General features: G+C 40.7%; 1 protein-coding gene across 6 annotated transcripts in view; it reads left to right on the top strand.

Annotated features, from left to right (window-relative positions):
- WDSUB1 (WD repeat, sterile alpha motif and U-box domain containing 1) overlaps nt 1-24,923 on the top strand; it is a 55,688-nt gene extending 30,765 nt beyond the window's left edge. For all 6 annotated transcript variants that reach the window (XM_054044280.1, XM_054044284.1, XM_054044281.1 and 3 more), the window contains 2 exons: nt 17,014-17,154; nt 23,854-24,923. In XM_054044280.1, the coding sequence (XP_053900255.1) occupies nt 17,014-17,154; nt 23,854-24,026 (314 nt within the window). In that variant the 3' untranslated portion in view covers nt 24,027-24,923. The remainder of the gene's footprint in view (nt 1-17,013; nt 17,155-23,853) is intronic.
- The last annotated feature ends 2,467 nt before the right edge of the window (nt 24,924-27,390 follow it).

Below are 27,390 nucleotides of genomic sequence, written 5' to 3' on the forward strand. Positions count from 1 at the left end.
CTGATTCTAGCCCTGCAAGTTCTTTCTTACATATACTAATTGTGAGATGCCCCAGGGTACAATCTGGACTATTGAATCATTGTGCCCGCTTAACTCTCCAGTCTGGTGTGTTCTATGCCCCGCTTTGCAGTGTGAGCTGCCACTTAGCCCACTCACCCCCGCCTCTAGCATGCAAGTCCTACCCAGACAACTACCAGAGTGCTATGCTCAGCCACTCTTGAATTACATATAGGCAATACCTGCATATCCCTCAGCCCCAGCCTTGTACGGCACCCCAGGAATGTGCGTCTTACACTGCTCAAGACCTCGTTCATCAGAGTAAGCTCATTAATTAGTTTGTCATTCCATCAAAGGGTATGAATATGCACCAGCCTTTGTAACCGGAATAGATTCCCCAAACTTAAGTCAAAAACACACTGGCTTAGGGAAAACATTAAAATAAGTATATTAACACAGAAAAATAGATTTTAAGTGATAAGTGGTATAGAATTGGTTACAGAAGGAAATAAAAGGTAAAATCGCAGTCTAACTCCTCAACTTTATCAAGCTAAGTCAAGTTTGAAGTCACAGGTTTCTCTTACCCAATTGCCTACAGCCGTCTTTGCTAACTGGAAAGCTTTGCCAGTTAGGACCACTCCCCCTAGTCCAAATGTTTCTTTTTCTTCCTGATAATCTTGTTGCCTTCAGAATAGGTGGGGAAGGAGAGGTGGTCAGGGACCTGTGTTCCCCCTTTTTAATATCTTGAGCCTTTTTACTGGAAAAGTCATTGCTGCATCATGAGGTCAGGCAGCTCCGTGGTTTACGTACTCAAGCAACTGTCTTCCATGTGAATTATAAATCTCCTTTTAACAACTCCCCTGCTAGTGACTGGCCAGTGATGGTTGCTTTACACCTGGCTGGGTGTTGGTCATCCCTTTGTTGCCATTGAAGAGCCATTCTGTGGACATTGCCCAGACTCACCTTTCAGTAGCAAACATACAACAAAATTTCAGGACTTCATATACAGTGATGATATTTTAACAGGACAGTGATGTTCAAAAGACCATAACTTTTCCAATGATACCCCACAAAGCATGCTTTGTACAAATAGATCATAACCATATACAAGTGGTGAGTATGGGGGTACAGGGTATTATTTTGAGGTACACTGTGTCACTAATAGACAAGGCCACAACAAATATTTTACAATGAAGTACTAGTATATGTCAAATCACAGGAGGCATTATTGCATGAACTGCCTCATTGGGTTCTAGAAGTCAGTAGTTAGCTCTTGAAGTTCTGAGAGTAGGTATCCCTAAAAGACCGTTCTCCCAAGGAAGACCATTTCTGAAAAGCAAAAGATAAAATCAATTTCTGTATAAATTTTATTAAACGTTGGAGATGGCCTAAAACTGTGCTGTGGCACTCATCAGCTGAAACTAATCAGATAATGCTGACTATAGGGTTATGTGAAAATTGAAAGCTGTGGGACTGATGGTAGTCTTAACAGCAGAACCAGTGATACAAAGAGACATCTGGATAGTGGACATAGAGCCCGGCTCTATGAGAAGCTCTGTATGTGACAGTGCATGGAAGATATGGCCAGAAGATCTGCTGCTTCATGGATCTTTCTGTCGTCTCTTTACAGTAGGATGCGTTAGGATTGTGTGTTAGGGCTGAAGTAGCCTCCATGCAGTAGATTCAATTCCACTGCCATTCCAAGGAGATATTCAGTGTTCAAACCACTGGCCTGTGTTTCCCTGGGCTTGCACCAGTTTGCCTCATTTTTTATTCCAGTGAGTACTTTAATGCTCTTTTTATTAAACTCTGAACACAAAGGGACGGATTTTTACCAATGCATCCCGGGAGAGTTTGTGAACCCAAGCATTATGGCTGGAACACAAAGTGATCCTTCATGTCCTTGAATTCCAGGCAATTCACAAAGCTTAATGTGCTTTTCTCCCTCATGGACTTGCCATACCACGGTCATCCAGACCAACAATACAACAGTGATAAAACAGACAAGGGAAGGGCACGGTCAATCAGCTTTGTCAAGAAGAGATGAAACTGTGGAACTTTTGCATCAAGAAGGGCATTTCTCCCATTGCTGCGCACTGACTATGTTGTTAGAACCAGCTGGCCAATCATCTCATTTGGAGATTTTTTCCAAATCAGAAGTGGTCCCTGAAGAACAGTGTGCTCAAAATTTCTTTCAGGTCTGTGGTATTCCATCAATTGACCTATTTGCAAAAAAAGACAAGAAGAAATGCCATCAGTTCTGCTCCCAAGCAAGTCGCGGTCCAGGTTCATTAGCCAACGTTTTTCTCCTGAGGTGGGACCTGATCTCCCTATTCAGTCCCACAGGCAATCCTTAAGTTGATTTGCAAGACTACATCAAGATAATTCTTATAGCTCCAACTTGGTTGAGACAGTACTGGTTCTTGAATCGAGAGGCTGTGAACATCCAACTTCTGTGGCCTCTGCCTTTGCTTCCAGATCTACTGTCCCAGCAGCATGGATGGATGTTGCATCTGGACCCCAACAGCCTGCACCTTTATGGCATCACTATTGAGTGGTTAGGCAGGGAAGCACTGCTCAGTGGCAGTTAGGAGGTATTGCTTACCAGTAGAAAACGATCCACGTATTTAGCAAAGTGGAAACGATTTCCAATCTGGTCCACTCCATGGGGCATATCTCCATCAGAAGCTAAGATTCAGGGAATTTTATAGTACCGGTTGTATCTCAAATCCTCATGCCTCTAAGCTACCTGACAGTTCACTTAGCAGCGATCTCAGCAGTTCACCGTCCCATTCAGAGATCAGTTTTTTCAAACCAGATGGTCTCTAGATTTTTAAAGGGGATTGTTTGACTTTCCCCTCGGGAAAGAACGCATTGCCACTTTGGGATCTTAGCACTGTATTAACTGCTTTAATGTCCCCTCTATTTGGGCCAGTGGTCTCCTGTTCTTTGCCTCATCTGTGTCTGAAGATATCCTTTCTTATTGCTATCACATCAGCCAGAAGAGTGGGTGAGCTGCAGGCTCTCATGGCAGGGTTTTTCAAATACAATGTTTTTCAAACAAAAGTAGCTTAGAACTTCAGTTGTGGCTTCATAATTAAGTGATATATGCTTTTCATTTGAACCCGACAATATACTTACTGGTTTTTTTTTTTTTTAGTTTTTCCCAAAACCGTCCTCACAGGAGGACAAAACATCTACATACTTTGGATGCAATGAGAGCATTATCCTTTTATCTGAACCAAGACTAAGCCTTTCAGGCTGTCTCCTTAGCTATTTTGTTTCTTACGTTATCAGAATGAGTGGTCAAGCAGTAAACACAGACAATTTCTAGATAAATTAAGCCCTGTATTACCACAGCTGATGAGATAGCGAACGCTTTTCTTTCACACAGACGATTGGCTTGTTCAACTAGAGCTCAGGCTACTTTGATGGCTGTTCTGAAGGATGTTCTCATACTGGACATTTGTAGGACTGACCCCTCATCCTTGGTGCATACCTTCACTCATTATGACACCATCACAACTGCACCAAAATATGGTGCAAATTTTGGGAAGGCTGTGTTGCAGTCACTATTTAAATAGACTCCAAGCCCCACCTCCCAACGGTAGTGCTTGTAAGTCACCTGAGTGGAATACATGTGTGTAACCACTCAAAGAAGAAGAAAGTTACTTACCTGTATCATAACTGTTGTTCTTTGAGACGTTGTTGCACGTGAGTATTCCATGACCCATCCTCCACCTGTTTTTCCATATTGTAGTGCAAAGGAACTGAGGGAAGTCAGGATGGCGCCGCCAATATTTAGCCTTGGGAGGGGACAGGAGAATGTACTGCCCCGATGGGTACTTCTGCGGAAAACTCTCCAGCTTTGGTGTGCTGGGCATGTGCACACCGGAGTGAAATACACATGTGGAACAAATCTCTAAGATAAGTTACAATACAGGTAAGTAGCTGTTTTTTATAGCATCATGGACCTCCAATGCCTGTCTGTTATCAGTGTTAACAGTGCTTGTGCTGTCAAAGAGAGAAGGCCAGAGAGGGGTAGCAGGTTGGGAGCTCCATCCCCAACTACTTTAAAAGTGTAGTAAAAACATTTTATTAAATTACTACCAAGAATTGGACGGGGACAGTAGGAGTCACTTCATCCACGTCCTTGGGAAAGCAAATACTGTTTAGGACACCCATGCTTTGGGTGTCCCTAAACTGCCAACTGCCAGAAGGTGGGACTGGACAATAGGGAATGAATTACTTGAAATTGCTCTGTTCTGTTCATTCCCTCTGAAACATCGGGCACTGGCCATTATCAGAATACAGGATACTGGGCTAGATGAACCACTGGTCTGACCCAGTATGGCCATTCTTATATTCTTGTAATAGAGGTTAAATATTTAGGAGCCATATATCCTCCAAGCTGACTGGGTGTTGCAGGAATTTCCATGTAGAGTGAAGTGTATCCTTTCTCCCCACAACAAGATCTGGAGCAGGGACACATTCCATCATCATGAAGTCAGACTGAGGAATGAGTGCCATGTCAGTGCAGCAGAATTAGCGTTAAGAGAGAGGAATTGTCATTGTTGCTCAGAGTCTGACTAAAGAGCCATATGATAAGACCTTGAAACATTATTGATCGTAGCTGTGTAGTCCAACCATGATGGTAGATTTAGTGATACATTTTATTTGACAACATAATTGACACTATGAGGCTGGGTTGTCAGATCAGAAAGGAGAATTTGCTATTTCCTGGCAAACTTACATATACAGTACTATTCACTTATTGGAATGATGATTAAGGAAGAAAAATATTCTTATGAATTTTTCTCATAGTGTAACTAAGGGCATGTCTACACAGCAAGTTACTGCATAACAAGCCAGCACCAGCTTGCTGTGCAGAAAATCTCCTCTGTGAACATTGCTGCAGCACACTGAAATGTGCAGTAATCTGTAATCCTCTGAAATACAGTAGTTTAAGATCTACAATAGCTTAATTCTCTAAACTGCAGTATACTAAGGCCACCTTACTTCTGAAGGAGATCATCCACATGGGGGTTTTGAGGCACTTTAATTTATGCTTTTAACACCTTTAGTTTATTCACCTTTCCTTTCCTTTCCCGAGAGTCCCTGTGTAAACAAGACCTGATTTTTTTGGGTCTTTTCATGCCCAAAATGGCTACAGAGAGCTTCTTTGCAGTACTTTTTTGGGGGGGAAATTGTAGTCCCTATCTGCTACCTCACTCTTGGTTCTGCCTTCCTTTGGAATCGACTCTCTTCTCTCCAAGGTGCCCAACAGCAGTTGTCCACAAGCCAACAGTGTACATCCAGTTCCAGTTATTTCAAAGGGGCACCATCAACTTGAAAATCACATTTCTGTGAGAGAGTGGTCTGCCTGCCACAGTTAGTAACACCTAAGATTATTAAAGCTGAAAGAAGTCAGCCAAAAAAAAAATTAAAAATTCAGGATGTTTATTTTGTGCATTTGACAGCAATTTCTGTAGTCATCTTTTCTTTGCTGGAAAGACCCTTTGAACATCAACAAGGGAGTAGAAAAACATAGTTTTTAAAGAAAGGAAATATCAGGATATCTGTTTAAACAGTGCTCTATCAGGAAATGGATATGAAAAAATTAGCCAATTTTAAAATCATTCAGGTTGATAGTATCCCTTTAAATAAGAGTCAGTGGCTTGATGTTCCAAAATGCTGTATGCTCACAAGTCCCATTGACATCACTTCTGAACATTGGGCCACAAATTTATTTGGCATAGGATAGAAAATAAAATTCATTCACAATTACTCATTTTTTTTATTTTATCTAACCAGAATTACAATAAAAGTACCTCTTTTTTTCTTATATGCGATGGGCTCACAACTTGGATTGCAAAGTACACAAGTGTTGCATAGATCATAAAGAAAGAAAGTTTCTCTCAGCCTAAAAGCTTTTAGGACTTCTCCCAGCCTGTCCAACTTACAGTTTAAGCATGTCTCTAGTAATCTGTGTGTATCCTGTCTCAAGTTGGCTGAGTGTCTCCTTTTTCACCCCTTGGTATCCACTTCCCTTTGATCTGTAAATGCAGCATTTACCAGATTCAGATAACCAGTTGTGAAGGGGCCACATTGTCCTTTTAGCCCTTACACAGTAATTCAGTGTGTTTATTCCTGCAGTTCAGCCATGGTTAATAATTGATATATAATATAGGTGTTTTTCCTTATATTGTTTTCTGTTAGTTTCTTACATCTTTAGTCTTTACTTGAGTACTGATTTGCATTTGATAAAAAGGGTTTCTTCGCTTCCCTGCAAAGGCATTTAATCGAAGAGAATGCAACCAGCAGAGGTTCACATAACATTTCATTAGCCCCTCTGATTGTTTTTGACACCTCTTTGAAAGAGTGCTTTATTACCATGCAAATAGAACTAGCCTCTGTTCCCAGACTAATTGTCATCTAACATAATATAAAGAACACAGTGATACATTTCACAAGTTTTTGGACAGCAAGATACTGACCATCACAGACATGTTTTCTAGTAAAATATAGGCTCATATTCAAACAAGGTGCAGAAAATTTGCATTTTTTGCAAACATAGTTGCCTGTTCATTGCAGCTATATGATGAGGACAAGCTTAGAAAAAAGATAGCAGGAATAAGCAGTATATTCTTCTCAGATCACCAGCCCAGAATAGAAGAGATGTTTCACCCAGTAGACAGGTCAATCAGAGTTCCTTATCTCTCTCCAGTTTTCCAAGAGTTTAGACAAGTTCTGCTTTGCCGAAAAAAGTAACATGGTGAATCTTGATGAAAAGTGGTATAAAAGGGCTTCAGATGACACACCCCCAGCACAACCAAGACTTTTCCCTGCATAGGACTTGGAATACCTCTTCAGAGAGGTGTTACAGGTATTGGAGCTCAAAACAGAGGAAATCTCATAGGTTCAGCCTCCTAGACTGTAGCATTCCTTGGCCAGTTGGTACAATTTGTGGATTGTTTTGAGATAACCGGTTTTGCATCCAGCTGAGATCAAGAATCCTTGATGATGTCTTCTATGCCTGAATGGTACATTATATCAACTAATAAAGAAGTTTCTGTACCTTGAGCAGGAAAAATAAGGAGAATCAAAAGTGCATCTGTGGCATGAAAATTACTTGGTTTAAAAAAAAAAAAAAAAAGTCTTTTCATCCACCAGTGTTACCCATCTAGCCGGAGAACAGCAGCAAAGTGGACTGGCCCAGTCACTGGAATTTTCTCCTACAATAGTGGTTGTTGAACCCCAGGATTCTTCATTGTTTTCAAGACTTGGAGTTCTTTCAACATGGATCTGTTTGCAATGGGGAAGCAAGCTCAAGAAATGTTGCAGTCAGTTAAGGAAGTAAGGTCTTGGAAAACAGGGATTTTTTCCATTCTGTGCATAGAACACTTGGAGTATACATGTCTTCCTCGATCCTTCATCACTAAGGTGCCAGGAAAAGTGATAGAGGATGTGACGAGTGATTCTTTCCATGTTCCATGAGGACCAGAACATTTACCTTTTCTCCTTTTACCTGAATCCATCCTTGGACACAGTCAATCTTTGGCACATGCCGGACTTGGTCAGCATTTTATATTACTGGCACCCAGGAATTTAGGTCAGTAAATAGGACAGAGCTGGTAGTGCCACCATAGAGTTAAAGTTGTCTGACACTTCCAATTATAAGAACCTGTTTTCAGTTTCATATTACTCTGCCAAACTTTAACCATTCAGGCTGAAATTTTCCATGCCAAGTTTCAGCAAAAATGGTTCAGCCATTTCCAAGAAATGCAATTAAGGAAAAATACTTTGCCCATGTTAAAATATTTCTCATAACCATTCCATTTAGAAACTCTAGCACAGGGATTCTCAAACTGGGGGTTGAGACCCTTCAGGGGGTCGCAAGGTTATTACAGCCTCCACACCAAACCCTGCTTTGCCTCCAGCATGTATAATGGTGTTAAATATATAAAAAAGTGTTTTTAATTTATAAGGGGGGTCGCACTCAGAGACTTGCTGTGTGAAAGGGGTCACCAGTACAAAAGTTTGAGAACCACAGTTCTAGCACCTTCATGCTTTGAAGCAATGACTTGAAATTGGGCAGAAGGGTTGTTTTGTTTCAGGAATATGCCTATGGGTGATCCCATGAAAAATTGCACAAATTTGGCCAAGTTATCTCAAAAAATCAATTTGCATATGCTCAGCAGAGACTTGTTAGTGCATGGCAGGTAAATTCTATAAAAATTTCATCAGCACTGAGCATGCTGGAGCCCATGATTTCAGTGGTCTGAGCTGGACTTTTCTTGCAGTTGCTGCTTCCAGTTACTGTGGGCTGCTGTGGCACTGTGAATCTGAGTTGTCTCTCCTGAGCTCTCAATCATAGAATCATAGAATATCAGGGTTGGAAGGGACCTCAGGAGGTCATCTAGTCCAACCCCCTGCTCAAAGCAGGACTAATCCCCAGACAGATTTTTGCCCCAAATCCCTAAATGGCCCCCTCAGGGATTGAACTCACAATCCTGGGTTTATCAAGCCAATGCTCCATTGCTGGTTCCCAGACAGTGTAGAGGAGGAATGTCCCCTCTGCATTTGGGTTGGGTAAGAGCTGACCCTGGAAGGGATGGGGATGAAGAGAGTATATTGAGATAAGGAACCAGCAATGAAACTTGGACTGGCTAGGCAAGGAGTTTTGGGGGGCATTGGGAGACAGGATGAGAGGGAGACTGTGACTGGCTAGGCAAGGAGACTGTGACATGGTGCCAGAGTGGAGAATTGAGATGAGGACCCTGGGGAGAGAGTTTAGAACGAGAAACAGGGGTGGAGGGAAAGTGAAGTCAGGGAGCCCATAGAGGAAGACTGGTATGAGGAGCTGGGGTGAGTGTGTGTGGGTGGGTAGTTAGTTGGTAGACTGGGATTAGTTAAGCAATGAGACAGGGACTAGACCAAAGAGCTGTGGGGCAGGAGTGGGGAGGAGACAGGACTGGCACACAGGATGGGGCAGAAGGGGGTCAGGTTTGAGGTAAATGGGGGCTGAAAGGTCTATAGCCTCTAGAGCACATGCCTTTCAGAACCTGGAATGGAAAGCAAGATTCCTCAGTCTCAACATTCATGTGCTGTTAGCAAGTATCTGTGAAACCCATTGCAAAGTATGTATCTCATTCCTCTCTACTGCTGGTCCATGTAGACAAAGACAGCCTACTACTGCTATCAGTTATTCCACTACGGTTCATGGGAGTATGTTGTCACATGATGAAATTTTTTTTTTCAGTTTACTTTTTTTTAAAACTAGAAAAATTACATCAAAAATATGTCCTATGGAATGAAATAGTTTGTGACAATATAATCATAGACTAATGTAATGCAAATACATAAGGAGACCAAATGAAGGTTGCACAGAAAAACTTAATTCTGGCATTTTCTAATTTTTGAATGCTCGACTTTGCAACCTTAATGTTCTTTTAATGTAGTTTTTGATTCATAAATAAAATGAAGGAAGTTTACATTGTAAATGAAGTGTCTATAGCAACTAAGTCTTTTGGAACTTACTCAGCTGGAGGCATAGTGATTTAATGACCTAAGGATAATTTAGGATAAAATTTGGTTACAGAGACTTTAACAGCTCTCTCTGACTTCTTCAGCTTGAGCCCCGGGATGGGCGGGACTCAGGCTTCGGTATCAGCCTGGCCATGACCATACCCTCATTTTGTACATTTTCCTGCCTGTTCTGTGAATTGTGCTTAATTTTACTGTGGCAAAATCATCTCCATAATAATCATCCTTCTGTCTCCGTCATACGTTTATCAGGCTCCGTAGACTAGATTTTAGTGCCTCCTTGAATGTGGGTAGCTCAATAAGTTTTGATTGGAGCTTAACTAGGAGAGGGCTTTTGAGGAGGCAACTGGGATGACATCATCCTGCTTGACAGGAATTTAAGAAAACCTGTCAGTGTGTTCTAGATTGGGCAAAGATGGTTATAAAAAAATCTGATTTACAGGTATGGAAGTAAAAAAAAAAAAAAAAATTACGATGTTTTGCTTTGCTTTGTTGTTATTTTTCTCAGTCAATTCCCAGTTCACCTTCAGGCTTATTGCAATATTAACATGCAAAAGACCCTCTAAGAATAAGCAGGAATTTATTATCATATTTCCATCCTTGTATTACATGTCATATAAACCTTATTAAAGAAATGTGGGGCAGTTTTGCTTCTAATTTTTCTTACTCTCTGGCATCTGCTGTCAGTTCTGATTAAAATGACTCCCACAACAGTGTGACTGAGTTTGAATCCTCTAGCATACATTGTCTGAGACAGTTGATTAATTGTACAGTAAAGCAGGAAGCACTGGTGTGTTAAAAGCATGTTGGCAGATCATGATAGTTTGGCATGACAGTCTACAGATAAAGTACAGTAGTTAGACTGAACAGTTTGCATAGCAAACCTTTACTCCAGTAACAAAGATTGAAAATTACATCAGGCTAAGAACGATCATTTGCTATATTCAGTACTCTCCCATTGCTGGAAACCCAGTGACCGATTCAATACCAGCTTCAAACCAACAGGCAAAAAAAAGGAAAGCTTTATGCTATTGCTAAATTGGGAGTCTCCTGGCATCTAGGATTCATTTCCAGCACTGACAGGCCATAAGGTTATAACCAGATGGGTTATAGGACTGTAAAATCAAGTAATTCTGATTACCATCTTGCATTTTTTCTTTACAGTTAGGTTGGAATTGAATGGCTGCTATCTCAACAAACACCAGAGCTACCGATTGATTCACAGCCCCAGTATATCCTTTCTAAATTGGGAACAATAGTTCTCAATGGGGATTGCTCACAGGGTAATATATGATGTGAAAGGGATGGATCACTTGATGATTACCTGTTCTGTTCATTCCCTCTGGGGTACCTGGCATTGGCCACTGTCAGAAGACAGGCTACTGGGCTAAATGGACCTTTGGTCTGACCCAGTATGGCCATTCTTATGTTCTTACGTTAATCAGTTAATGTTAGTGCATTACAATTGTATTGCTCTAAAAATTCCCAGAATACACACACTGTAGTCCTGCGTCTGGAGGCTCGTCATCCCCTTAAGTCTCCAGCATTGTTAGAGAACTGTCCCTTGAAAAACATCCCACTGTTTGGCAGTTATGCGTGGACCCAGACTCAAACAGATGGGCTCCACTTCTGCAGCAGGAGGCTGGTGATGACTTAAAATTCCCACATACCATCTTTATATAAAAGGAGTCAATTAAATCTAGGAATCCCTGAAAAAAAATTTAATCAACCGTTCCCAAAAGTCTAAGGCCCTCCCTTTTTCATAGTGGTGGATAGCAGTTATTTATGGGGGTGGGGGGGGAGATATTTTTGTGGGGAGGGTTAGATTTTGCAGTGAGCTGTTCTACTTTCCGTCTTAGTAGAGCAAGCAGTATATGAACCAGGCAGAGAATTTGCAGTAATGTATTCATGTAATTTAGAAATCCCAATTGCAGGCGCTAATTATGTGTCAAAGTTTTCACTAGAAAAGGACAACTATGACTAAACGAATATACATTTTGATCATACATTTATGAAAAAAGAGTTAATTGTCTGAATTGTGCTTTATTTTTTCATATAAAATGGTGTTTTGTCTGTGGAAGGAGGCTGCATTATACTGTCAGAATTATTTTCCTTGTGGGTACTACTTTTTTTTGGTTTAAATCAAATATATATTTGATACTCTTGGTTCATTCACTAAGATTTCTACATGAAGCCTGTTTTGTTCTGGTAGTGGGACTAAGCGTATGCAATTTTAATGTAGTACTTTATGTAGTATAATAACAATACTGCAGTTCTGTGCTAGTTTGCAAAGACCCGGATCACTATATTAGTTTTCTTTCCTTGTAAATCAGAAGGAGAATAAACTGACTCTCAGCCAAACATGAAAATAAATACAATTGTTTCTACTTTCCTGTATTATCTCTTTTATAAGTAATGCTTGGTTCCTGTTATTTAGCATTCAGTAGTATAGGTTGATTCCCATCTCAAACTAGCCCAGGATGCCATCGCCCATTTGTAAAATGTTCAAATAGGTTCCTTTGTGCTTTCTTCCATGCTGCCCCTCGCGCTTGGGAGAAGCTCTCCATAAATATCAGCAAAATGTACTCAATATCCTCTGTCCAAACAATGCTTAGGCCGCTGGTGTGCTGAAACCATTGCCTGTCATGCTGGCCAGTATTCTCATTGTTTCCTTGTACTTCCCTGACAGACTATATCCATCTGTTGTCTCTTGTCTTATATTTAGATTGTAAGCTCTTCAGAGCAGGGACTGTCTTTTTGTTCTGTTTGTACAGTACCTAGCACAATGGGTTCTAGTTCATGACTGGGGCTCCTAGGCTTTACAATAGTACTACTATTACTAATAGAAAATCTTAATGAAATACATCATATGAATCGCTGTATACATACTCAATATGAATCTCTATACAAAGAGTTAACTATGGGCGGCGGTGGTGGGGGGAAGGGGGTTAGTTTTAAGAACTCCATACAGTGACTCTACCTGCATGGTTATTAAAGGGATTAAGCTCTCTTTTTTGTCCAAGGGAGAGGCCAGCAGAAGAGGTGGCACTGTCTGTGGTTCTTTTGTGTTGAAGAGCTGCTGGACAAAAGGAAAGCTAATGACTAAGTCCACCTAACTTATCACATGCGCTTCAGGGCAGATCACTTCAGCTAAGGGTTTCCCAGGTATATAGGTGCCTAATAAGATTTTCTAAAGCGCCTAACTCCCAGCCATGAAAATCAGTCCGTAAGTGTCTGTCTGTCTTTTGAAAATGAGATTTAGGCACCTAAGTCACATTAAGTTAGGGTTACCATTCGTCCGGATTTACCCGGACATGTCCTCCTTTTTGTGCTAAAAATAGCATCCGGGGGGAATTTGTAAAGCACTCACAATGTCCGGGATTTCCCCCCCGCAGAGCAGAGCGAGCGGCTGGGAGGGCTGCAGGGAAGTCCCGGGCTGGACTCAGGAGCAGCTGTAGAGGAGCCGGATCCGCCCTGCATTCTGAGCCGGCAGCTCCCTTGCAGCCCAGTCCGGCAGCACTGTGCAGGGCCAGGGACCGGGTTTTGTTGTGCTGGGGAGCTCAGCCACGTGTCCAGCTCGGCTGCACAGAGCCCAACACTCTGTTCTGAGCAGCAGGGTAAGGGGGACCGGGGGCAGGAAGGTTCTGGAGGTGGCAGTCAAGAAACGGGGGGGGCTTTTTGGGGGGAGTGGAGAAAGTTTTGGGCAGTCAGGGTACAGGTAGGGGGTAGGGTCCTGGGGGGCAGTTGGGGGGGGTCTTAGGAGGGGGCAGTTAGGGGACAAGGAACAGGGAGTCTTAGGTAGGGGGTGGGGTTCTGGAGGGCAGTTAGGAGCAGGGGTCCCAGGAGGGGGCAGTCAGGGGACAAGGAGCAGGGGGGGAGTGTTTGGGAGTTCTGGGGGGGGCTGTCAGGTGGCAGGGGTGGGGAGATGGATCGGAGCAGTCAGGGGACAGGGAGCAGAGGGGTTTAGATGGGTTGGGAGTTCTGGGGGGGGGCTGTCAGGGGGTGGGGAGTGGTTGGATGGGGCGTGGGAGTCCCAGGGGTCTGTCTGGGGGTGGGGGTGTGGATAAGGGTTGGGGCAGTCAGGGGACAAGAGGCAGGGAGGCTTAGATAGGGAGTGGAGTCCTGGGGGGCAGTTAGGGGCAGGGGTCCCAGGAGGGGGCAGTCAGGGGACAAGGAACGGGGGGAGGGTTGGGGGTTCTGGGGGGGCGGGAAGTGGGAGGGGCTAGGGCGGGGCTCCTCCCGTCCTCTTTTTTTCTTGCTGAAATATGGTAACCCTACATTAAGTGCTTTTGAAAATTTTACCCTTTATGATGTAAGATCACATGGGAGAGGTCTCCTTCTCTTGTCCTAAGCTGAATAAACCTTGGGATGGGTCCCATACAATTCTTACGCAAATAAATGATGTGGAATATAGAATTTAGTTGTATCCCAGGACAAAGACCAATGTTATCCATAGAGATCATCTAACAGAGACAGAATATCATCATGGCCAACCCCAGAAACTGAGAGCACAGCTGTGGAAACTGAGACTGAAAAAGTTGTGACTAACGCTGTCAAGTAATTTAAAAAAATTAATCGCGCAATTAATCGCACTGTTAAACAATAATAGAATACCATTTATTTAAATATTTTTGGATGTTTTTCTACATTTTCAAATATATTGATTTCAATTACAACACAATACAAAGTGTACAGTGCTCACTTTATATTTATTTGTATTACAAATATTTGCACTGTAAAAAATAAAAGAAATACAAATGTAAAAAAAAAAAAATGCATTCAAAAATAGAACAATGTAAAACTTTACAGCTTACAAGTCCACTCAGTCCTATTTCTTGTTCAGCCAATTGGTCAGACAAACAAATTTGTTTACATTTGCAGGAGATAATGCTGCCCACTTCTTGTTCACAGTGTCACCTGAAAGTGAGAACAGGTGTTCACATGGCGCTATTGTAGCCAGTGTCGCAAGATATTTACATGCCAGATGTGCTAAAGATTCATATGTCCCTTCATGCTTCAGTCACCATTCCAGAGGACATGCTTTCATGCTGATGATGGGTTCTGCTCAATAACCATCCAAAGCAGTGCGGACCGACGCATGTTCATTTTCATTATCTGAGTCAGATGCCACCAGCAGAAGGTTGATTTTCTTTTTTCGTAGTTCGGGTTCTGTAGTTTCCGCATCTGAGTGTTGCTCTTTTAAGACTTCTGAAAGCAAGCTCCACACCTCATCCCTCTCAGATTTTGGAAGGCACTTCAGATTCTTAAATCTTGGATTGAGTGCTGTAGCTATCTTTAGCATTCTCACATTGGTACCTCCTTTGCATTTTGTCAGATCTGCTGTGAAAGTGTTCTTAAAATGAACATGTGCTGAGTCATCATCCGAGATTACCATAACGTGAAATATATGACAGAATGCGGGTAAAATAGAGCTGGAGACATAAAATTCTCCCCCAAGGAGTTCAGTCACAAATTTAATTAACGCATATTTTTTTAACGAGTGTCAGCAGCATGGAAGCATGTCCTCTGGAATGGTGGCCAAAGCATGATGGGGCATACGAATGTTTAGCATATCTGGCACGTAAATACCTTGCAATGCTGGCTACAAAAGTCCCATGCAAACTCCTGTTCTCACTTTCTGGTGACATTTTAAATAAGAAGTGGGCAGCACTATCTCCTGTAAAGGTAAACAAACTTGTTTGCCTTAGCGATTGGCTGAATGAGAAGTAGAACTGAGTGGACTTGTAGGCTCTAAAGTTTTGCCTTGTTTTATTTTTGAATGCAGTTATGTGTAAAAAAACAAAATCTACATTTGTAAGTTGCACTTTCATGATAAAGAGATTGCACTACAGTACCTGTATGAGGTGAATTGAAAAATACTGTTTCTTTTGTTTATCATTTTTACAATGCAAATACCTGTAATCAAAAATAATATAAAGTGAGCAGTGCACATTTTGTATTCGGTGTTGTAATTGAAATCAATATATTTGAAAATGTAGAAAAACATCCAAAATTTTATAACAAATTTTAATTGGTATTAATTTTTTTATCACGATTAATTTTTTTAAGTTAATTGCGTGAGTTAACTGCAATTAATTCACAGCCCTAGTTTTGACAGTAACAGATATCATCTTAGACCAGGAGGAGCAAGGTTGGTCATACTGCTTCACCTAGCAGACGCTAGGCAAATCACACATGGCAGGAGTCAAAGTGGCCACTCTCTGTTTCCTGAGAGGAAATGATTAAAGGAGAAAAGGCTTTATAAAGGCCTGAATGGGAATGAAGTGGATTTTGGAAATGACAGTATGTGAAATCCTGAGAAGAAAATGCTGTATTTATGCAACAGTACTTAAACCTAGAGTATTAAATTACTTTGTCTTGTTCTGATTTGGGGGATATCCCGTTTTGGTGCCGTTGCAGATGTCTGTGAATTTGCCATTCTGTCAGAAAAGATGAAACAACCTGAAAATGAGGCTATTATAGCAAATCTGTTAATGATATGTATGTATTAAACTCCATAGAAACAGTTGAGGGTCTAGCTTAAAGGACTCGTCCTACAGTAATCACGCAGATGGTCATTAAGGGAATCATAAGAGACAAGCACTCCTTTATTCCGACAGGGACTAGCAAAGAGCCAGCTCCCTTCAAACTGTCAGAGAGGTTCCTTCCTGTTGCAAAGCAGCTGCATAAAGGGGGATGGGATTAACCCTACCCAGGCTCACCTAATTCGTCAAAGGGTATGTCTACACTGCATCTGGGAGCAAACTTCCCAGCCCAAGTAGACAGACTTGCACGAGCCTCAGCTCAAGCTAGTTCACTAAAAATAGCACTGTGGATCTTGCAGCTCCAGTGAGTATACAGGATAGCTCAGATCCAGAGGGTTCGCTGGGTTTGAGAACCTGAGTTGCTTTCTGAGCCACAATGTCCACACTGCTGTTTTTAGTGCACTAGCTCAAACCAAGCTAGTGCAAGTCTGTCTACCCTGGCAGTGCTCCTAGCTGCAGTGTAGACATAGCCGTAATGCAGTCCAGTGCGTGACTTCAGCCATGGGCTTGTCTACACTAGAATCATGTTAAACATGTGTTAACTCATGCTATGTTAAACATGACGTAGCACTTTGGATTGTCATGTTTAACATCAGCTGTCAGTTGGTCAAGGTTAACCCGATACTCTGTCTAGATTAGGAAAGTAGGTGACGTTTTAAAATACTCTGGGAAACAAGTTTTGTTCAATGTATTTTTGAACACTACTTGGTATATAGTGTAGATGGCCTTTTTTGCCTTAAAAATCATGTTAATTGGTCTCTGTCAACCATGAGGAAAAAGTTAGAAATGATCTATTTACAGAGCTCCTGAAATGTCTTCCAGTTTGCACCAGAAGCAATCTCTCTGCCTGATAATGTGTTTGTGTTTCAGAGGTTAATGTTCTTGAAATATGTTCCAAGGGTTCTAATCTACCATCCATTTTCAGAATCTTTAGGTTTACGCAGTAAAGTCTTCCGGAAGATTGAGGAGCTGAGGAGCAATGTGGATTCTGTTTCTCTTGGTATTCCTGATGAATTCTTATGTCCTATAACTAGGGAGCTTATGAAGGAGCCTGTCATTGCAGCAGGTATGTCTATGAGCTACTTCAAGTTTATTAAATTAAATTGTTCAGGTGTAAAGATGAATAGTGGGGAACTATTAATCAATATACACCTCTACCTCGATATAACGCTGTCCTCGGAAGCCAAAAAATCTTACCACGTTATAGGTGAAACCGCGTTATATCGAACTGTTTTGATCCACCGGTGTGCGCAGCCCCGCCCCCTTGGAGCGCTGTTTTACCACGTTCTATCCGAATTTGTGTTATATTGGGTCGCGTTATATTGGGGTAGAGGTGTATATCTTAAAGAATGCTAAGTACATGCATTCTGAATTCCTGGTATCCTTAAGTGTATTCAAATTCCACCAAGGTTAAAATTAAATTTGTTTCTGCTCTTTTGAATATTTGGCTTTTGAAATCATGCTTCTGATATTGAGATACATAAAATTTTGTAATGGGCATCTATTTTGTGCCTATGCAAACTCGGTAATTACAAGACTAATTACGCAGTTGTTTTGCACAAATGTAGGAAATGTGCAAATACAAGAGCAAACCCCTTTAAAAACCTGGCATTGTATGTCTATCAGTAAAAATAGAGATGATATATGAAATGTATTATGTCACCTAAAAAGCTTGGATGGAACTAGAACCCCAAATCCCACTGCAATTCAAGGAGATCCTGGATTTATCAGATGCGCTGTATCTGCTAGTAAACATTTATGGGATTAGGCCCTAAGTACCCAAATGGGGAAGAGCTCATACATCTGTTGCCTTTGCAACTGTAACTCAGATACTTTGTGCATCTGTAACTCAGCCATAATGATAGTCTTTTATTTCCAAGTTCACATGCTGTTTTTTCCATAGGACTCCTGTCTCAGACAGTGCACAAAATAGACGTGCTGTGGGGATGAGTCAGGATTGTGCGCTGAAGATCATTCTTATCTGTAGCGCCACTTCTTCATTTGTTGCAAAAGTTGGAAGGTGTGTAGTGAATAAGACGGGGGACTACAGGAAGAGAAAGGATAGCATCATTGTTAAAACAGTTGAATCTTGCCCTGGGGAATTGGTTCTATCCCTATCTTTGACACAGAGTTCCTGTGTGATGCTAGGCAAATCACTTAAACCAAACTTTTCACTGATTTGTGTGCTCCTCATTTCCTGTGTCCCTGACTTGAGACCCTGGTTCTGATTTGCAGAAGCATTGCGCACTTATAGCTGCAACTGAAGTCAACGGAAACCGTGCTTTGACTGTATAAAGTGCTGTATAATGCTAAGCATTCTGAAAAATCAGATCCTAGGCATCTCAGATTAGGGACCCAAAATTAGTGGATTATTTTGACCTTAATCTCTCTCTGCCTCAATCCTCACATATAAAATGGATAACACCCCCTCATCTTAGAGGGTGTTGTGAAAATAAATTAATTTATTATTTGTGAGGCACTCAGATATTGCAATGGTGAGTGCCATAAAAAAGTCCCTGAGGAAATTAATTTAGTCTCCACAACAGGACTTGATTAGTGGGCAGTAAATAAGTCCTAGGGTTACACATGGAACAATGAAGATTAAAAAAAAAATAGCTGCTCATTAAGTGAGCACTCTCCATCCTATGCACTAAATGAGGCAGGGGTCCTGTGGAAAAATATGTGATCATGGAATTAAAGGCTGTATCATAATGCATATGCACAAGGGGGCCGAGTTTAGGTTACAGGGGCAATCTCAATTCTGGCATTTCCTAACTTTTGAGTGCTTGGTTCTGCAATCTTAGTTTTTATTTGTAAATTTTATATATAAAGCCCAATCCAACTTTTGTGCACCTCAAGCATCACAAGACTGATGGGTATGCAGGTGACTTTAAAGGGGGGGAGGCTCAATCACTGTCTATAAGTACCTACATGGGGAAAAATATTTGAAAATGAGCTCTTTAGTATAGCCGACAAAGGTACAATACAACCCAGTGGCTGGAAGTTGAGGCTAGACAAAATCAGACTGGAAATAAGACACTTTTTTTTTAACAATTAGGTTAACTAGACATTGGAACAGTTTACCAAGGGTCATGGTGGATTCTCCATCACTGACAATTTTTAAATCAAGACTGGATGTTTTCTCTATAAGATATGCTATAGGAATTATTTTGCAGAAGTTCTATGGCCTGCATTAAATAGGAGGTCAGACTACATAAGCATAGTGTGCACTTCTGGCCTTAAAATATGTGAAAGTCTCCTGTGCTCTCGCTGATTCTGGAGTGCTGGTCCAGTCCCCAGCATAATGTAGAACTTCTTGAAGGCTGATTTATATTATGTAAGCTGCTGGTAAGACAGCTGCTGATGGTTGAAGTGTAGAGATGCCTTTGCTACTCCCAAGGCACTGAGGAACAAGGAGAGAGTGGCACTCCTAGGGTACCACATCACCATAGTATTTCCCTACACAAAGGGAGTCGGGGTGTTTAAGTTACTTAGGAGTCTAATTTCCATTTTCAAAAGTGACTTATGCACTTTGGACTAGCTTTTGAAAGGTATTTAGGTATCTAACTCCTACTGATTTCTAGGCAATCTGAAAATCCCTATCTGCATCCTTAGGCACCTAAATCCCTTGAAAAATCTGTCAGCACCTAAGTAATTTAGGAGCCTATTGAAAATTTTACCCCACACTTGCTTTATATTGTTAAAAATGGGGGGGGGGGACTTTCAAAAATTAGTATAATTTATGCTAGTTGTTACTCTGTACATTTCACTGAGATTGAAAATGAAACAAGCCTGATCTGTTTATAGTCATTTTTAGGTTCTAGTTTTTGTGATGTCTTTTAGTGCTGTTCTGTTTGTATTTCCTGTGCTGGAGGAATGTTTAAATTAAGAAAAGTGTGTTAATAAATAAAAATAATATTAATATTTATTAAGATAAATTAAGTTTTGGACTAAACTAAATTGACAATGTTAATTTAAGAGATTTTTAAAATATTATTAAATCTGATATTTGTATTTCACAAAATCTATCTTGTTACAATAAAATGGTGGGTTTTTAAAATGATGATACCCCTTTTATGCAATCTGGTAAAGCACAGCTCTGACTTTCTATTCTGCTTTAGTTTAGTCAGAAGTTCACTTGTAGCTGATGCACTGAAATAATTATATTTTGTGGGATGCATCAATTCTGTTACAGTTGATGTGTGATTAATATTTCAGAACCCCTTTATACTTTCTCTGTCTGACCTCAGAATCAATAACCTAGAGCAGGGGTCGGCAACGTTTGGCACGCGGCTCACCAGGGTAAGCACCCTGGCGGGCCGGGCCAGTTTATTTACCTGCTGACGCAGCAGGTTCGGCTGATCGCGGCCCCCACTGGCCACTGTTCGCTGTCGCGGGCCAATGGGGTGGCGGGAAGCGGCGAGGGATGTGCTGGCCGCGGCTTCCCGCTGCCCCCATTGGCCTGGAACGGCAAACCGCGGCCAGTGGGGGCCGCGATCGGCCAAACCTGCCGCGTCAGCCCGTAAATAAACTGGCCCGACCCGCCAGGGTGCTTACCCTGGCGAGCCGCATGCCAAACATTGCCGACCCCTGACCTAGAGTATGCTAAATACAAATATTTTGCTGCATTCTAACTTAGAGGTAGATTGTAAACAAAATTAATTGCAAATGCTTATTGAGGCTCAGTATAATGCCTTATATTTTCTCTAAAATGTTTTATTGTCAGTGTTTATTTTGGGGGAAAATGCGTTTGACTTAAACATAGCTAAGGAACTGCATTTGCAGTAAACTGTCAATGCATACATGAATTTTTAAAAGGAGCTGAGTGAGCAGTGTTGTTAAAATGCAGATTGTCAATTGCAATTTACTAGCTAGTCACGTCACTGTTTCAGTGCTTCTTATTTATACGTGAAAGGCTATGGGCACAGGGGACTTTGCCTAGCAGCTCTGATGATTCCTTTGACAGCTTTGTGATGAACTTTGCAAAACAATTTTAAAGCCTGTATTGAAATGTAATTAGTGACAGAATAGATCTGCTGAGAATCCCTGCTTTCTTCACTTATCAAATGCTCAAGGGGACATATTTGTTCACCAATAGACAATAATGTTAATTCTTCCACAGAATCACTTTGTTTTATTATAATATTTTTAATTCCATGGAAAGCTGATTGCTCATTTAAAAAAAATTCTCGAGAGAAATACTAAGAATAAAATTAATGCTATCTGAATTTGGTTTCACGTAACATTTTATTTCAGAGAGTTGCTCACATTGAGATTTCATGTATGTATTCTACATAGTATTTTAGACTAGGTGAAATGTTTAAAAACAATAGTACTAGTTTTGCTAGCAAGCAAAATGATTGATGGTTTAACTGTAGCTCAATCACAGAGAAAGTGAATTCAGACCAGTAATAGTCAGTGATAACAATGCTTAGCAGTCGCTTTGCTACCCATGGGAAGATTATGATGGGCTCTGCTTTTGTAGTTCCTATTATGTGGGAGAAGGAGGGAAAGTCAAGATTAAAATTTAAAAACAGCCATTAAGAGAAGCTTTTTATCTTGGATGGCTAACTACATTTTGTTGCATCCCTGCTGGGAGCAATTTCTAGTTTTTCTATAACTATTTACATGTTGGGAGTTTAGCTATCCAGGACGGATAAGGAGAATATGCTATTTCTATAGGGGATGCCTTGTGTATAGTAAAACCTGATTAAATCACTAATTGAAGGACAGATAAAATGTGGTCTTTTAAGTAAGACAGCCTCTCATAAAGGAGGCTGAGAACATTTATTTGACAGGTTGAAGGGAATCCAGTAAAAGATTAAATCAAATTTACTTGCTACTAAAATGTGTCATTGTTTAGAAAGCATTTTACAAACACGTTTTTGTAAAATTCTTGGAATACAGATACTTAATAAAAGCAATTTTTTGATGCATAAATGGTCACTGGTAGCTAAATATTGATTTGTCTGGTGGTAATCCCTAAACAGAGGTGACATAAAAGTGTAGGGTGAAATCTTGGCCCCATTGAAGTGAGTGGGAGTTTTGCCATTGACTTCAGTGGGCCAGGATTTCACACATAATGATTATTATATTTAATTTCTATTTGGTGTTTTAGTATAAAAATTTAAAGCAATACACAGAGAACAATGTCTCCCCTCCACAGATGATGTACTGTACTTGATGGGTGTAATATGTAAATTTATGAATAATGCAGTTGCAGTCCCTTCCATGACTACTTAGTCCAGCGAAGGATTTAGGAAGAATTTGTATGCTTATATTAGACTGTATTTAGTTAGACCTTGTCTACAATAGGAGGGTTCTGCTGATAAAATTATGCTGGTATAGATATACTAGAAAAACTGTCTAGCATAGATACAGTAATATCAATATAAAAATGCTTTTACTGATATAGCTTATAGTTGTTCTCTCCAAATGGCATAAGCGATACAAGTATAAGCAGTTATCCTGATAGAACTATGTATATGCTAGTGCATTTACCAGCATAGCCGTGTCAGTAAAAAATCACACCCCAATCAGTCTATGTCAGTAAACCTTTTACATGTAGACTAGGCCTTAGTTCAAGATGTCAGTGTCCTGTAGCCTCAAGAAAGAATTCCGTTTATATTCATCACAACTAATCCAGGTCTATGCTAGAAATTTTTCTATTTTGAAAAATCAGTCGGGTATGATGTAGTGTGATTTGTGACTGACATAGCTGTGCCAACAAAAGCCTCTACTGTAGACTGTGCTTTTGCCAGTATAACTTATTTCATATGCGGGAGAGGGGGGGTAATGGAGAGACAGGCGATGGGGGGGGGGGTATGGAGACACAGGCGACTCGAGTAAGCAAAAGTGCAGTTTTGTTATTATAAGCTGCATCTGCAGTAGGAGTACTTTGCCCATATAGTATGCCAGTAAAGTTATCCTGGCAAGGCCTTCCAATGCAGACCTGACCTAAATCCTGTCTGTTTTTCTGTATCACATGGGATGCTACATTGGGCATTGAAGTCTAAAGTGTTTCCTCTGATCTCATGAGAAACAGATTCAGCAGCACTTGAATTATTTTGGGGCAGCCTTTGGTCACATTGGGGCTACCATGAGATTCTCTCTTAAGACGGGTTCATTTAATACACATGGGCTTTAATACTGGCATCAGTGAACTGGCTTTGCCATAACTGTAGCCTTTTTTGAAATTTGCAAGAATTTTTTTTATAACTGCACTCGAGCTTCAAATAGGCTTAAATTGTTTTCTATAATTAATGTTAAAATACTTAGTGTCTAACTGCAGTTGACATCATTTTAAAAGTAATCTGCTGCAGTTATATTTGGTGTTGATCTACCAGTACAGTAAGACATGACAGAATTATGCTGGTGGTGTACTTTATTCACTGTAGTTAAAAATCTAAACTGGAATACTTATTCATTTTCATGAAAAAACTGCACCTTTGCTGCAGAAATAAAGGCTCAGATGATAATATAGAACCATATATCCATTCTGTACAGAACATGGAGTGTCGTGAATAAAAAGATGATCTTTTGATTTCCATGTGATCCCATACAATCTGGCAAGGCCCATCCCATGTGATCTGGCAAGTCCCTTAACCTCTGTGTACCAGTTTTCCCATCTGGAAAAAATGCTTCCCTGAATCCCAGGGGGTATTGTTGAAGCTTAATCTTTAGTATCTAAAGTACATTAAGAGCCTTGGATGGACATTCCTATGTTAGTGCAATTTTAACATTTTAATTGTATTTTTCTCTTTAGATGGCTATTCCTATGAAAAAGAGGCAATGGAAAACTGGATCAGCAAAAAGAGACGGTCTAGTCCCATGACAAATCTCCCTCTCCAATCTCTTATACTTACACCAAATAGGACTCTGAAAATGGCCATCAATCGCTGGCTAGAGACTCAGCAGAAATATAATGAAACAACTTAGTCTTGAATACACCAATTGTTCTGTCAAATTAATTGCAATGAAATTGTAGGTAGTGGCAGGAAATAACTATCAGAAATCTTAAAACACTGGAAAGGAAAAAGGTAAGCTTCTGTTCATGATGTCTTTAGTCTGTAACTCACATAGAGTCCCTTAAATGCAGAACTTTAAACCAAAAAAAATGATTTTGATGCCTAATAAACTATTAGTTTCTTTTTAATATTTGAGCTTTAATTACAATATTTTTGTATAAGAAAGTTCAAATGCTAATTGAAAATATATAGGCTTGGCAGAATTTGATCTTTTTATTCTTTTATAATTTCATTGGATAATTATGCTTATTTTTAAGCATTTTTTTTTCAGTTTTTATGAATTTAAATTTTGGTGGGTTATACAATAATTATTTAATGACAGTTGATGTTGAGATTCAAAAAGTTAAAGCTTTATAACTGTTAAAACACAAATGGTCAACATCACATGTCACTTATCTCATAGAGATGGAAGAGACCTTGAAAGGTTATCGAGTCCAGTCCCCTGCCTTCACAGCAGGACCAAGTACTGTCCTTGACAGATTTTTGCCCCAGTTTCCTAAATGGCCCCCTCAAGGATTGAACTCACAATCCTTGGTTTAGCAGGCCAATGCTCAAACCACTGAGCTATCTCTCCCTCCAAAATATTCAAAGTGAATATCCTTAAATCAAAATCTAATACATTCTCAGGCACCATTTTTCTTAGTTTGCCTATCTGTAAATTTCAGTTATCAATAGAAATATTTTCATTTGTGTGTGTACAATGAAATTGATGTTTACAGACATTTATTAATTTAAAAAAAAAAATCTAATCCTTCCAAGCCTGGATATATGTAAACTTGAAAAAATAAAGTTGTCTGTTACAAGTGGCGATCCTGTAATGTCTGTTTTTTGAGTGTGTCTCAAAATATCTGATCTATTTAACTGCTGTAAACAAAATAAGAATGTTAAGGTTGCAAAGTCAACCACTCAAAAGTTAGGAATTGCCAATATTAAGGCTGCTTGTGAAATCTTTATTCAGTCCCTTTGTGCATATGTGAATGATATAGTCTTAAATTACATGATTACATACTATTTTTGACTCATTCAGTGAGTGCATCCCTATTTGTTTCTACCCATCAGAGGAGTGATGTCCTGGAACATCCTTCCAATACAAGTTGTGAGGGCAGACAACTTAATTAGTTTTAAAAAAGAGCTGGACAAATTTATGAGTAGGATTGTGTGATGTGGTTGCTTGTAATAGGACAAGGGACGCAGCTCAACAGCCATGTGTTTCATTTCTAGTTTGTCTTCTGTTCCTAAAGTTCATGCTTCAGGGTTTCAGCTGGTCACCTGCTGGGGTCAGGAAAGGATTCCCTCCCTGTCCCCATCCCCCTATGCATTCTCAGGTGTTTTTGTCTTCTTCCCCTGGAGCATCAGGGATGACATGGCTGGCGATGAGATATTGGGCAGAGCGGCCCAGGGCTCTGAGGTTGCACCAACATTCTCTTAGGTGCTTGGCTGTTTGGTTCTTGCTCACATACTCAGTGTGTAGCTGATCATCCTATGTGGGGTCAGGGAGGAATTTTTCCCCAGGTCAGATTGACAGGACCTTGCGGGGGTCGGGGGGTTGCCTTCATCTGCAGTTTGTGGGTGGGGATCACTTGCCAGGATTATCTGGGTATATCTCATTTAATAACTTCCCTGCCATTGCAAGGGCCTCAAGCACTGGTGCACCTTGATCCTTCTTATTTGCTGCCTATGACACATGATAGTCTACTCTCCTGTGGGTCTCCTTTACTTTGGTTTCATTTCCATTGCTGGGTTTAGTGTATGGGTTGGGGGCCACTGATGAACAGGTCAAACTAGATGATCTTGTGATCCTTTCTGGCCTTAAACTTTGTGTTCTATGTATGCTCCTGGAGGCCTGGGGGTGGTGCCTGCCTTCTCCCCACCTTAGGGCTTTCTGCTTTGAGATACTGAGCTCCTCTTGCACTGCTCTGAACCCTCCTATTCACATATACACTTCCCTGCCCCCACTGCTCCCCTTTCCTGCCTCGCCCCCTTTCTCACTGCTCCACTACCTGACATACCAGGGAAGACCCATATCTGGCCACAGCGCTTTTACTGAAGGAATATTGTGACTCATAGAGACTGTCCTCAAACCACTCACCACACAAAAAGCCAACTTCCTTCAGGATATGACTGACCTCCTCCAAAAACTGCAACATTAACACTATCCTTGCCACCAGGAACGTCACCTCCCTATACCTCAATTTTCCTCACAATGGAGCTGTCTGCCTGAAATATTTACAAGACAATGGACAACAATCAGATATCCACTCCAAACACATCACCAAAATCCTTCATTTTATCCTCACCGATAAAAATTTTATATTCAACGACATACACTTTGTCCAAACCATGGGGATAGCTATCGGTATCGGGCTGGCTCCCTAATATACCAACCTCTTCACGGGCCATCTTGAAGAAGAATTTCTGGGCAAATGTACCACGAAACCAGAGGTATACCTGAGATACATGGATGATATTTTCATCCTCTGGACAGATGACCTAACCTAATTGATACATTTCAAACACAACTTCAGCAACCACTCCCCATCCTTTAAACTCTCCCTAGAAAAGTGATACTCAGACCTCAGTGGCTCAAGAACCAAATTAGCAATCAACGTTACCTATAAGAACCATAATAGTGTGACTTCATCGTTTCATTTACAATAGTATTGTATATAGTGATTTTCACAGCAAATAAATAACTTAGTGCCAGTTGACAACTTAATTGGTTAATAACATAGTAAAAGCACTCAGATTGAATTATTAACCACTCTAAGTTATTAACCAATCACACAGTGTTTTAATATGTGCTGCAAAGAGCCATGAGAGACAAATGCTCTTGCTGCTCTAAAACACTCCCATGCAAGCATCCACTTCCTGGATTCCATGATCAGCTTCAACAATGGAATCTTGCGGACAACTATATACAAGAAACCAATAGATCACCATACCTACCTTCACAGATTCAGTAACCACTCCAACCCTATCAAGAAAACTATTATCTACAGCCAGGCACTCAGATACTAGAAAATATGCTCAGAAGAGAAAACCTATACTGTAACACACACACAAAACTGCCTTCACCAAACACACTCCACCAAAGAAATAGATCACATCATGGAATGGGCCACCCAAATGCCCTGGGAGAATCTGCTTCAGTACAGAAATAAAACTCTCTCTGACCATACACCTCTAGTTGTCACCTACCACTCCACATTGGAACCCAGCTGCAGTATCATGCAACAATTACAACCCATACTTGATGGGGCCACATCCTGAAAGAA

The sequence above is a fragment of the Malaclemys terrapin genome, chromosome 11 (assembly GCF_027887155.1).
Source record: "Malaclemys terrapin pileata isolate rMalTer1 chromosome 11, rMalTer1.hap1, whole genome shotgun sequence".
Lineage (NCBI taxonomy): Eukaryota > Metazoa > Chordata > Testudines > Emydidae > Malaclemys > Malaclemys terrapin.